This window comes from Mytilus trossulus, chromosome 7, assembly GCF_036588685.1.
Source record: "Mytilus trossulus isolate FHL-02 chromosome 7, PNRI_Mtr1.1.1.hap1, whole genome shotgun sequence".
Taxonomy (NCBI): domain Eukaryota; kingdom Metazoa; phylum Mollusca; class Bivalvia; order Mytilida; family Mytilidae; genus Mytilus; species Mytilus trossulus.
In genome coordinates, this window is record NC_086379.1 from 79,544,592 (window position 1) to 79,557,178 (window position 12,587).

General features: G+C 32.8%; 1 protein-coding gene across 1 annotated transcript; it reads left to right on the forward strand.

Annotated features, from left to right (window-relative positions):
• Window positions 1-1,738: 1,738 nt before the first annotated feature.
• On the forward strand, window positions 1,739-6,391 carry LOC134725923 (uncharacterized). The gene is made up of 5 exons (XM_063590215.1): window positions 1,739-1,961; window positions 2,457-2,492; window positions 4,211-4,357; window positions 4,642-4,787; window positions 5,600-6,391. Exons 1-5 carry the CDS (start codon window positions 1,877-1,879, stop codon window positions 5,789-5,791), a joined length of 606 nt encoding a protein of 201 aa, XP_063446285.1. The 5' UTR covers window positions 1,739-1,876; the 3' UTR covers window positions 5,792-6,391.
• The last annotated feature ends 6,196 nt before the right edge of the window (window positions 6,392-12,587 follow it).

A 12,587-nucleotide genomic window follows, 5' to 3' on the forward strand; every position in this document is an offset into this window, starting at 1 on the left:
AAGTTTTCATTTTCCGAGTCGTGTCGACTTTCTTGCAGCTTCTGGGTTTCCTCTATCATATTATTTTCTTTAACGATATTTCATACACCTTTTACACGTGGAAAACTATTACTGAACAATTTATTTATGAGTAGTTTCGGGTTTTTTTCTTTAAGTGTTTAGTTTATTCTCAAGTGGACAGTTTAATTATACATGTAGAACGTGTTTCATATTTATATAAGTAAAAAAAATAAACCAATAAATGTGAAGCAATGTGATTCCATTTATTTGCGCAATCAAGGCTATAAGAAATATAGAAAGTGGCACAATTGGTATCTTTTCAAAACTGTAATTGGCGCAAATTGATTATGTCCGTTTTGATCTTGTTCTTTTCCTTGATATGCATAACATATTTGTCACTGGACGTTAAACAAGCAAAATTCAGTATCAGATATTTTCAAATGTTGACAAGTTGAAACTCGTTTGTGACATGTTTGACAACTATCACTTGTATAAAACATAATTAAACTAAATCAACTGTAAAACTTTGAAGAAAAAACCCGATGTAATACTAATCTCGTTAATCCGACATTAAGTAACACGAACAGCAATTAATTGACTCGGATTAATGAATTAAATAAACATTTCAATACTGTTAATTAATTTTTACAGTAAACGGAAACTTTTAAGTATTAGATATTGTCAAATCACATCATGATAATTTTGAGAGATAAACCGATTAACGAAGTTGAAAAGGCCAACCTTTAAGAACTGTTTTTCTTCGTTAGTCTGATTTTCAGATGATAAATGCATCAGATATGGGATATTTGATACATTTGTGTTTGATATACATTGTTATATTCAAACCAAATAAGAAGCCGCTTGTCAATTACATGTATTACATGAACCTTTCTTTAAACCTTGTTCTTGCTTCTTTTACGAAAGAATAATTTGTAACACGTATATATATAATTAAAACTTGGTTTTTGTATAAAATGAATTTATTCTTTTAGATTTTCCCATCATTATTTTTGTTTTGAAACTATGGTATTTTTAAAAAGTAGTGAAACAAACAAAGTTCACGGAAATATGAAATGAGAAGGAAACATGAAAACATTTAGGGTCTTTCCACGCAAAGGTTGAAATACCAAAATACAGAGAAGACCCAGATGTTGCGGACTCGTGCTTATTCAAGAGAGAATGGCATGCCTTAAATCCTCCGGTAGGGTCAAACAAATACTTTAAAATTATTATTTGTTGCTTATCTGATAACGGTATGTGGAATTTATGAGTAAGCATAAAGACTGGTCGGCTAAGAGTCAGAATATTATGTCCAAGTAGAGCTGAGACTTCTATAAACGTTAGTCTCAGAGTAGAGTTAATCATTTCATGCGGACACACGGTTACCTTTTGTGAACTAGCACCGGTTGAAATCCCGACTCAGCGTTGTGGTTAAGTTCAAAGAAAGCCCGGAAAGAAAGGCTCATACAAATATCACAACACTTGAAATATTCTTCTCCCGTGATTGCCAGTTTGAAGGCCTTTAATAACCACCAATCCAACCATCCATCTTATTTTAAAATGTCCAAATTGTTTTAGTAATTTGGTAACGCACTACAGTTGTTTAAAAAAAAATCATGATTTTTAGCTTGCACTATTAAACTAACGTTAGTAAAATAGTCCCAGCTCATAACATGTTGAGTTTTAGATGACATTATTATTTCCGGAAATTTACATACCATGTACGATTTATATATTTTCAAACATCTAATAGATATCGATTTATTATTGTTTACATGGGAAACGAGTTTTGATACGTGTTCTTTATTTATTTGATCGGACAAATCCACAGGCTCAGTACAGTAGTACTACAGGATCCCATTACAGATTATTAAAAATGAATATCTTAAATGCTCTGTTGTTGTTTTCTAGCATTATTTTAACGATATCAGGGAATAAGAAAGAAGAGGAATTGTCAAAAGGTAAGTCAAGTTCTGACTGTAATGTATGATTTAAACATGTTCAATTGTGTCTGATAATTGAATAAATAGATCCATTATAATAACAGCTATACTTTGATAACATTGTTGAAGTAATACCTTATTTTGTAATTTTGATGATTTGGCAAACAAGAACGGATTGTGAAAGGACTGATCTTCTCAACAGATGTATTCTAGGACATATTTTTTATACATAGATGGGCGTACATATTATACCATAAGCAGACGAGGGCCTGTAAAGTCAGTCCATGTAAAACTATCATTATCCTATTTGTCAGGAGAAATAATGCATGTGTGTTTTATTCTTTTTTGTGTCTCACTACTTTATATTTCATGCTTAGATATGTGTTAGCCTGGCGGCATCCTGACCAAATTTTAAAATTAGTCATTTTTTTTATTATATATATATATATTTGTATAAGTTATAAGTAGCATATATTCGTTTTTTTAATTTTCCATTCAACTGTGTTTTTTTAGATGTAGTATGTGCTGGGTGCGAAGCCGTATCGAAAGGTGAGTTTAAAAGTTGAGGCATGGACCTTATGTGTGGGGTCATGTTCTTTTTTTAAATGAATTGCTTGATTCTTATAGTCTTGGAAAAAAAATTGTTTCAAAAGTGAGAAAAAAACCTGCTTCAACTTGCATGATAAATAGATCACGTCTTATTGTTTCTTACTAAGCCGGTATAGTAAAAGTTCCCGCAATGTTTGACTTTCCCAACATGCAGTGGCAGATCCAGCCATTTGAAAAAGGGGGTTCCCAACCCAGGACAAAATGGAGGGGGGGGGTCCAACTATATGTCCCCATTCAAATGCATTTATCGTCAAAAAAAGGGGGTTCCAACCCTCGGAACCCTCCCCCTGGATCCGCCACTGACATGACTATATTGATAAAATGTTCACGTTGTCATTTAATGACAGCCTTTTAACACTTTCTTCTTCTTTACACATGGATCTATACATTTCGGTAACAAAAGTCGCAAATGTGTCATACCAATAAACAATCTTGATATTCATGATGGTCGTTTTATTATTTGACAAGAACCAATCTTGGAAATATTTGATTCTAAATTTACAACATCTAAGTGCGAGAAGTACAACATTTCCCGTACATGTAAACAATGCTTTGTCTAACAATAATGCACATTCTGGATAGAAATATGAACTGCATCGCTGTTGTTGAATTCCATGCATATTAATAGTGACATGGTACTTGGCACAACACTTTTTTTTATATCTAAGACTTTTTTTTAACAATTCCAACTATTAAAAAAACAATACTATTTATATTTGATTTAAAAGCTTTAAAACTGAATTGTCAATCATATATAATATGGAGTGATGGTTATAATTTGGCTATCCATTTAAGACCAAAAAAAACAAAGCTGTGAATCGTTATGTGTCACCGTACATGTATGACCTTATCCAATGAACAAAATCATACCGTACATGATAAACTATAAAAGGCACTGGGATGCAGAATTGTAAAACATTGAAAAGAGAAAATCAACGGCCTGATTGAATATAACAATATAACAAAAACAAACCATGACAAAAACCAAGCAACGACAACCACAGACTCCTGACTGTCGCATAGAAACGTTATTGGGACTTTGAACCGTCTGTCTCCAGCCTGACTACCCATGTAAACGATCATCAAATATAACCAAATTTACGAATAACGATACAACCAACAATTCACCACAATGTATCTAAATGCAATCGACCTAAAACAGCAACAAAATGCAATTAACAACACACCACAACCACCTAGTTAAAACCAGGTTGGGCCTGAAATCAAACAAAGAAATCAAACAACGCATCGCAACATTCTTTTATAACATAAAATCATTCTGAGATCAGCAAAACCCCGAGTCTATAGCTACAAAACGAAATTGGGAATTTAAGTTTTACGAAAATAGTTCGGTTACATTATCAATATTAGTAACTACATGTACTACGTAGTCATATCAGTTAACTGCGAATTTTGTAATCTCGTAATAATTAAATTATGATGAATTCGTGTTCTTTTCTCATAGTTATATTTTTAGATGTTATGAATCGCTTTTGTCTGTCTTTGGCACACCCTATTAAGATTTGTTTCCACGAAGTCTCTGCTGGTAAACACGATGTCTAACCAGCTAGCTTACTATTTTTCTCAAAGAACTGTTTTAATCGTGACTGTATCCAATTGTAATTTAACAACATCTAAATATAGTCATTACATTGTAGAACTTTCCAAACGATTAACCTACGATTCTAAACAGAATTTGGAGAAAAAAGTGCCAACAGTTTTACGCACAGTATGCGATGAGGATAATTTTAAAGATACAGAATTCAGCCCATCCAAAGTTAGAGCCGCTTGTAAACAGCTTCTTAGTAAGTCAACCAGTGTGTCAAGCACTTGTAGTTTTAAATTATTTTAATGGAAAGCATCTGTCAATTCATGTAGGCTGCTGAAGTTTTCTCATACAGCAATCGCCTTCTGTGTTTGGACGTTACAAAATTTTCCATGTTTAATTCAGTTTTTCTTTATTCAGCAAAACTAAAATATGTAGCATGTTAAATTCACGCTATTAAGTCTGGTGCAGATACAATTATATAAAATACAATGATTTAGATTTGAAGTTGATGTTTGTTTACTAAATGAATTCCATTTTCAGAAAAGCAGAAGTCAGATATAACAACAGGTTTAGTGGAACACTACAGTAAGAGGAAACAGTCAGGGTCTTACTTAGATCTGTTACAGAAAATCTGTATCGATGTTACTGGTGTTTGTGAACGTGACACAGAGACGGGAAAACCAGCGGTAGGTTCAAATTATACTTTTTTGACGTATCCATGTAACTTAGAAATGTGGCTTACTTAAGTTTCTCTTTAAAAAGAATATTTTAGATTAAAATAAAAAAAAAAAAAAAGTCTATATCGACAACTTGAAAAAGAATGCCACTTTCAATGAATGCGACATTTAATACAGAATTAGAATTCATTTGGCACGTTGGAATGTAATTATAGTTTTCGAAATCACATCACATTTTGTATAATCAAAACATGACCAGGTTTCTTTGTTTGCGACCAAAGTTTTCTACCGGACTGAACAAAGAAATAACACGACGGGTGCCGTATACGGTGCAGGAAATGCTTACCCTTCCGGAGCACCTGATTTCACTCCCGGTTTTTAGTAGAGTTCGTGTTGTTTCTTAATTATTATTTATAACTGTTGATGTCCTTTGGTTTTTGTGAGTCTTTGTTTACTCCTTGGTTTTGATTGTTACTGTCTTTATGCTGAGTTCACACATAATTCAAATTCGATTCACATTAACTAATTCAAACTAGTTTAATTCGCATTCGAAACGTTTTACGTGTGAACGCGATTAGCGAAGTCGATTCGAATTCAATTCGAATTAAATGTGCATGTACGTGTGAACGAGGCATTAGCCTTGAAAAAAATGTTAAAATTGAGAATGGAAATGGGGAATATTTCAAAGAGAAAACATCCCGACCAAAGAGCAGAGTTGTTTCTATTTTAAAAAAATAATTCTATAGTTTATCTTGCTCTGTGCAAAAGATATGCTGCAGTTATTTTTAATGTATAATACTGTTTTTATTTTATATTTCCAGGAGGGTAGAGTTATTTTCAATGACGAAAAACAAGAGTTTGAGGTTATAATGGGTGATAATGTACGAATGCCACAGCCAGTCATCAAGGAAAAGGATCAAAAAAATTTACATGACAACATTGTAGTTGATGGAATACACTCAGAGTCGGTCAAACCATTAAAACCAACTATGGGAAGTCACGATGAACTTTAAGATTTGACAGTGATGAATTGAAAAAATTTCAGAGTTCTAATTTATTTTAAACAAAGGCATTTAATCAAACAGACCAACGATAAAGTGCAATAATAATGCTATTCTAATGGAAATAATAAATATAAAAATAACAACGGATATGAATGGGTTTCTAGAGTGTTTAATAGATTTTTGTTGTCCCTTAAGTAATTCCAGGGTATATATTTACGAAAAATAATGTTCTTATACGGACAAAATGTCTCTGCTTTTCCTCAGACTTAAATCAAATAATGTGCATATCAATTTCTTATATCACTATTGGACATGTACTTGACCATGAACATTCTTTTGAATTATAGAATGCATTCATTCATACGTTGAAATGTTTTGAATTCACTATGCAATTTGATGTGATTAGACCTTTATTTGTGATTAGACCTTTATTTGTGATTCACTGTATTTACATTAATGTACTATAGTTTTTTGTTAAGTTTTGTATTTTCTTACATATTGTACACTTGAGTTTTCTATTTTCTAACTGCATTTTTGTAAAATATTAACATTTTTCTTACCTGTATGTTTATACAATTTTTATACTTTATTAAAAAAATATATCAAGTATTTGTTCTGTCTATTCTTAATTCATATACTTGTTAAAACAACAAAAAAAGAGAAGAGTTTTGTTGACTCAACCAAGAAAAATAAAACACGATGCATGATGCCAGTAGGCACTGATTTGGCAGTAGAAGTAATCATTTTGTTAACTTACACCTGAATTCTATAGATAAAGTGTAAGAATTGCAACTTTTATTTGTTTTTCATTTCTAACAATATTCTTTTTTGCATCTTTATTTCAAGAGGATAGAATACTGTTCATTTTCGGGACCATTCAAAGCATTCCGATACTTTTGTATTATAAACATAAACCATTTTAAATGGATGATACTCGTCAGTTTAATCTAACGACTCTATTGTTCGTTGATGGTGCTATATATTTATTGTCCTATAATGTCTGACTCGATACTGCGTATTTTTCATGAATTGGGTTCATTTCATGTTTTGACTCTTGCCATTTCAAGTATATTTCTACAATACTTTTCCTTGTGCATCAGGTTTTATGTCATCTGGTACATAGGTAAGGAATTATCTTTTTGCTTGTATTACCATGTGGCTAGGGTGAAACTGTCATCTTCGATCTATGATATCGCTGCATGTTAATTAACTGTGCAACCGCATAATCGTTAGTTATTTTTGATGTTACGGAAGAAATTATTCTTTGAAAGGACAGACTTTTACGATGAAAGTGCATGAAGTGTTCCACACTGTCTCTGTATGATTTGGGTTGGGTTTACTATGTAACCGACTTATGCATTATCTACCTGTCTCGTTTGTGTGCAAAAATTTAAAGATTACAAAGGAAGTATGTGTTACATTTCGTCCCCGAGGGTATCACCAGCCCAGTAGTCAACACTTATCAACTATATGGTCATTATTATATATTTCCTGTAACAAAACTTTGAATTTTTCGAAAAACTAAGGATTTTTTTTACCCAGGAATAGATTTTTCCTTAGCCGTATTTGGCACAACTTTTTGGAACTTTGGGACTTCAATGCTCTTCAACTTTGTACTTGTTTTGACTTTATAACTATTTTGATCTGAACGTCACCGATGAGTCTTATGTAGACGAAACGCGCGTCTGGCGTACTAAATTATAATCCTGGGGTACTTTGCTAACTATTTGTACATTTTAAAGAATACACATTTTAGAACCCCATTATCATCCGCATAATGGGATTTCGTGTCTAAAACAAAACAGCTTTGACCGAACGTTTTGTTTTGTGTATAAACTATATGTTTTACTTCCATAAAACACATTGGAGCAATGTCTATTAATTCTTTGAAGCTTTACGTAAATTATGATGGTACAAATGTACCTTTATGCATTTCTATATAAAAAGCTATATCATACTGTACGATGCTGACATTGTAATCGGTGAACCATCATTATCTCCTGCATTCCTAGATAAATCAGAGGAAAGCCGTCTTGGAAAGTGAGTATATTCTATATCTGAATTTTCAAATAAGATGTGATTTTTTTATCGGGATTAGGGAGAATATCTTTTTTGTGTCGAATTCTTCAGCTTTATCGCAAGTATATGTTTGATATAAAAATATTCAGAGGTCGTCAATACTGGACCTTCAAACTGCATGTGACTACTCGGTGTCTGGATCCAAATCTTTAATATTGGTGCAAGGTTACATTATCACGTATTGAGTATTGTGACGACTTGTACTATACATAAGAGAAGACGTGAAAGTCCAAATTGGAAAAAAATCTCTTTTCGTGTTTGAACATTCAGCTTTTATTTAATTTGGTACAAATGGCGATAATCCGTATGCATCAAATTTCAAGAAACAATTATGTTTGGATAGCTGTGTGAGAATATTTACCAATTCAACACCGGTGGTCAGATACATAACGCTAAAGAAATAAAAGCAGCGGGTCATACTTGTGTGCTGAAATGTGTCCAAGTAAATGTCCTGGCAGTCTGTACATTCCTCACGACAGTCAGAATTACCGCTTGACTTATAGCATTGACACGGCACATATTATTGGTCACTTTAAGAAGGATTTCTTCTATCCTCTCGTTTCAATATTTATGTTTCTTGATTCTACTAGTCCATAACATAGGTCATATAACGGATAATACTCCTCTTCTTTTTTTGTTTTGTTTATTTGAAGCTGTCTTAAGTATCATTTGTTTTAAAATATTTCGTATGATCCCCATTGGGAGCAGTATTTTTAATACTTTTTTAAATCCCGTAAGAGAATAGTTGAACCTAAATAGTCCTGAGAGTGGGTAGTATTTGTATTTATTTACAGTATATATTTATCTCGTATAATCTCTATACCATTCTATATACTCTATATTCTCAGTTTCCCTGGAATTCAATATTCAATATGAATTTACAATTCACCTCTCTATATTGTTTATTCTCAACAATCTGTTTTCTGCTATTTGCGTCTAATATTTCAATTATATTCTTCTTTGTATCGTATATTTTAAAAAAGTAATGGTTGCCCTCTGCTGGCGCTGATGTATAAAGTTTGTCTTCTTTTCTGATTTGAATATTAAAAAATAGACGTGAAGTATTGATTAATCTCCCTTGTAATGTACATTGTTCATCATTGCATGTAAGATACTAGTGGTCGTGCTTTCTTTCGTCATTCAACTTTAAATGCGACTCGCGATACTTGAAATTCTGACTGAATATATCTGATGTTTGTCTGTTACATTGTTGACTCTGCACCCTATTTTTGTAGTTTTGGCTGACTCGAGCAATACAATTAACCGGTATTTTTTCTTTTATTAACTTTCTTCTCTTTTTGTATATGTATGGCTTTACTGTTACAGGAGATCTATATTTGCAGTTAGAGAGTGAACAGGTCTTAAATGTTACATTAAATAAAGGTATTTGTTTATCTCAGTTGAGTTAAAAGCGCGAGGTTTGGCTAGCCACAACACTTCAGTGTTTCTGTTATTTCGTTGTGTAATCCGGATTTGTTTTATTTCAATCGATTTATGACTTTTTGGACAGCTGTATACTACTTCTGTCTTTATCTATGTTGTGAAGCATTGAGTTGTATTGCCTTTTGACAATACGTGGACTTATCTATCCATGAGATGGATGCATATTTCATGTTTATGTGTTATAATGATCATAGTTGGTATGCCATACCGGTAACGATAGCAATTTTACTGTATGTGCATTGTATGTATTGGTATTTATATGCACGAGGTTTTGTGTTAGATTTTGCTGAATATTACTGGACTTTATTGGACCATCCTGAGTTAATAATTGTCAGTTTATTTTTTGATTTATGAGTTTGACTGTCCCTTTTGGTATCTTTCTCCACTCTTTTAATGTACGGGTTGTAGTACATTATTTATAAATCCATGTGTATGAGTATGGAATATTCTGTTTGAATACGCATACAACATGTACAATAAACCATTTGCTTTTGTATTCCTTTTAGTCAACTTTGAAGTACAAAAGAATGTACCGTTTTCTACATTTGATTTCGTAACTGGTGGCAAAAATTCTATACATTATCATGTTGTCAGATGGACTTTGAATTATGATTTAGAGATTGGATATTAACATGATTTTTCTCTCTGCTATTAGTTGTGCGAAGGACTGATTTAATATATAAAAAAGAAGATGTGGTATGATTGCCAATGAGACAACTATCCACTATCCACAAAAGACCAAAATGACACAAACATTAACAATTATAGGTCACCGTATGTTTGACCTCATAGTTTAGTTATTATTCTAGTCTTTTGGGTAGATTTCTTCTTTGTCTCTCTTGTTTCAGTGACCTTGTGATTATTCTCTGGTCCTTTGTAACAGTTGCTGTTTCCCCAGTTTCTTATGTTGTGGCAATCACGACTGTTAACGGTTACTTATTCTCATCTTTTGTTTTTGTTTGGATTTTCTGATTCTTGAATTCTATAACGACGGGTGATACAATTTTCTAAAAACTTTCTCATCTTTATTCCCTCCGTTATTTAGAACTGAGTTTCAAAAGTTAGGATTGCATATTCATCTCTTTTCCTATTTGTTTCTAGCTATGGATTCGTATTCAGGCAAAAATTCCCCAAAAAGTTCATATCTTGTTCTCCATCTTCTCAATGAAATGACAATTTGAAGAGGTCTCTAGATGGACAATATAGTGAATCTACTTTTTTACTATAATCTTGTATCCGGCATTGACAGGTCAAAGGTCAAGTAACAACAAAATGATCATGGAAATGCCAGACTAGAAAGTAATGAAAAATAGCAGCGTCTACATACGAAGTATCTTCCAGTTGATACGATATTACAGAACTTGCATTTACTAACATGATTTCCTTGATAGAGGGTTGTCGCTTTCTAGGAAGCAAATAAATCAAGATTTGAAGTAATAATTATCCCTTTAACTCACAAGTTGGTTGGCTGTTATTGAATATTTGTTTCACAGATGACTGTTGACCTGTTCAATTTGTCGTAACCCAAATCCCTTCTTCTTTTCATCGAATACGACCTACCGAATTAGAAACAATCCCGAGTTTATACTAACATCAATGACAGTGCAAGATGTTAAAAATAATCAGTTTAACCTTCCAGAACCCCTGTCAGCAACCCTAGGTTTGTTGTAAGGGGTTCGTATTGCTCTTGTTTTATGTTCTATTTTTGTCCCGTTTTGCTTTTATTTCTTTAATGTATGTGATATTTGTAACAGTCTTTGTCTCTTTGACACATTCCCCATTTCCATTCTCAATTTTATTGACTATATATATATACATCCTAAGGTGGTGTCTATAAGTAAAGCTTTAGTTGTCTTCCGAACATCAGGAAGTATAGTGAGAATCTTATTGTAATGTGTATTTGTGTATTATTTTGTCCTGAAAGTTCTTGCATTTATTTGTCCTGTCATGTAATGTTGTCATTTTAATGTTATAGTTAACATTGTCATAAAAGCGCGAGGTTTGGCTAGCGGCAAAACCAGGTTCAACCCACCATTTTTTATTAAAATGTCCTGTAACAAGTCAGGAAAACGGCCATTGTTATATTATAATTCGTTTCTGTGTGTGTTAAATTTTAGTGTTGTGTTTCTGTTGTGTCGTAGTTCTCTTCTTATATTTGAGGTGTTTCCCTCAGTTTTAGTTTGTAACCCAGATTGATTTTTTTTATTCTCAGTCGAAGTTATGAATTTCGAACAGCGATATACTACTGTTGCTTTCATTTATGGTCCATGTATCTCTGTAAAACAACATCTTTGTTAGGTGTTATAGATACACAATTATAATCGACTGATATGGCTATCGTCCCACGGAATCAAAAAGCTCTAATACAAAGGAAACTTAACTTGACCGCGAAATACTTACAACCAATCATACACTAGTTATTTTGGGGCCCTTTATAGCTTGTTGTTCGGTGTGAGCCAAGGCTCCGTGTTGAAGGCCGTACTTTAACCTATAATGGTTTAATTTTTGAATTGTTGTTTGGATGGAGAGTTGTCTCATTGGCACTCACACCACATCTTCCTATATCTATATACAACGATTCAAGTAAATGTATAGTGGATATCTACATATACATCTATATCGTTGAAATGCAAAGGGTCTAAGACCCATCACGCAAGTACTAATTTGGTCATTCAATATGGTGCTCATTAAAAACATATTTACATGTGAAATTAAAATCAAATGTTTGTTGCGTGACTACTCTGTTAAATAAGATGTGAGGCTGTTCTTAAATGCCTCTGCATCTTCTATATTTAACAGTCTTATTGGTAGAGTATTCCAGTCTTTGATGGTACGTGAAAAGAAGCTGTATTTGTAGGTGTTTGTTGAAGTTTGAAGGTTTCTAAATTTGCTTCGGTGGTATTGCCGTGTTGTCCTGCCTTGTTGTTCTACATAATCTGGAATATTTATGGCTATCTTTTTATGTAAAGCTTTGTGAAACAAGCAAAGCCTTTTTATTTTCTGTCTTATTTCTAATGATGGTAGTTTTAGCTCCTTCAGTAGACTAGTAACTGACCCATGTTCTCTGCTGTATTGATGTTTGATGAAACGTGCTGATCTTCTTGGCACCATTTCTATCTGTTTGATGTGGTTTTCTTTATATGGATCCTATGCACTGCTTGCATATTCAACGTTTGGTCTGACAATGGCTTGATATGCTCTTTTCTTAATTTCTTCTGGGAATTTGCTGATGTTTCTTCTCAGAAAGCCTAATGATTTATTTGCTTTTGCCGTGATGTTATTG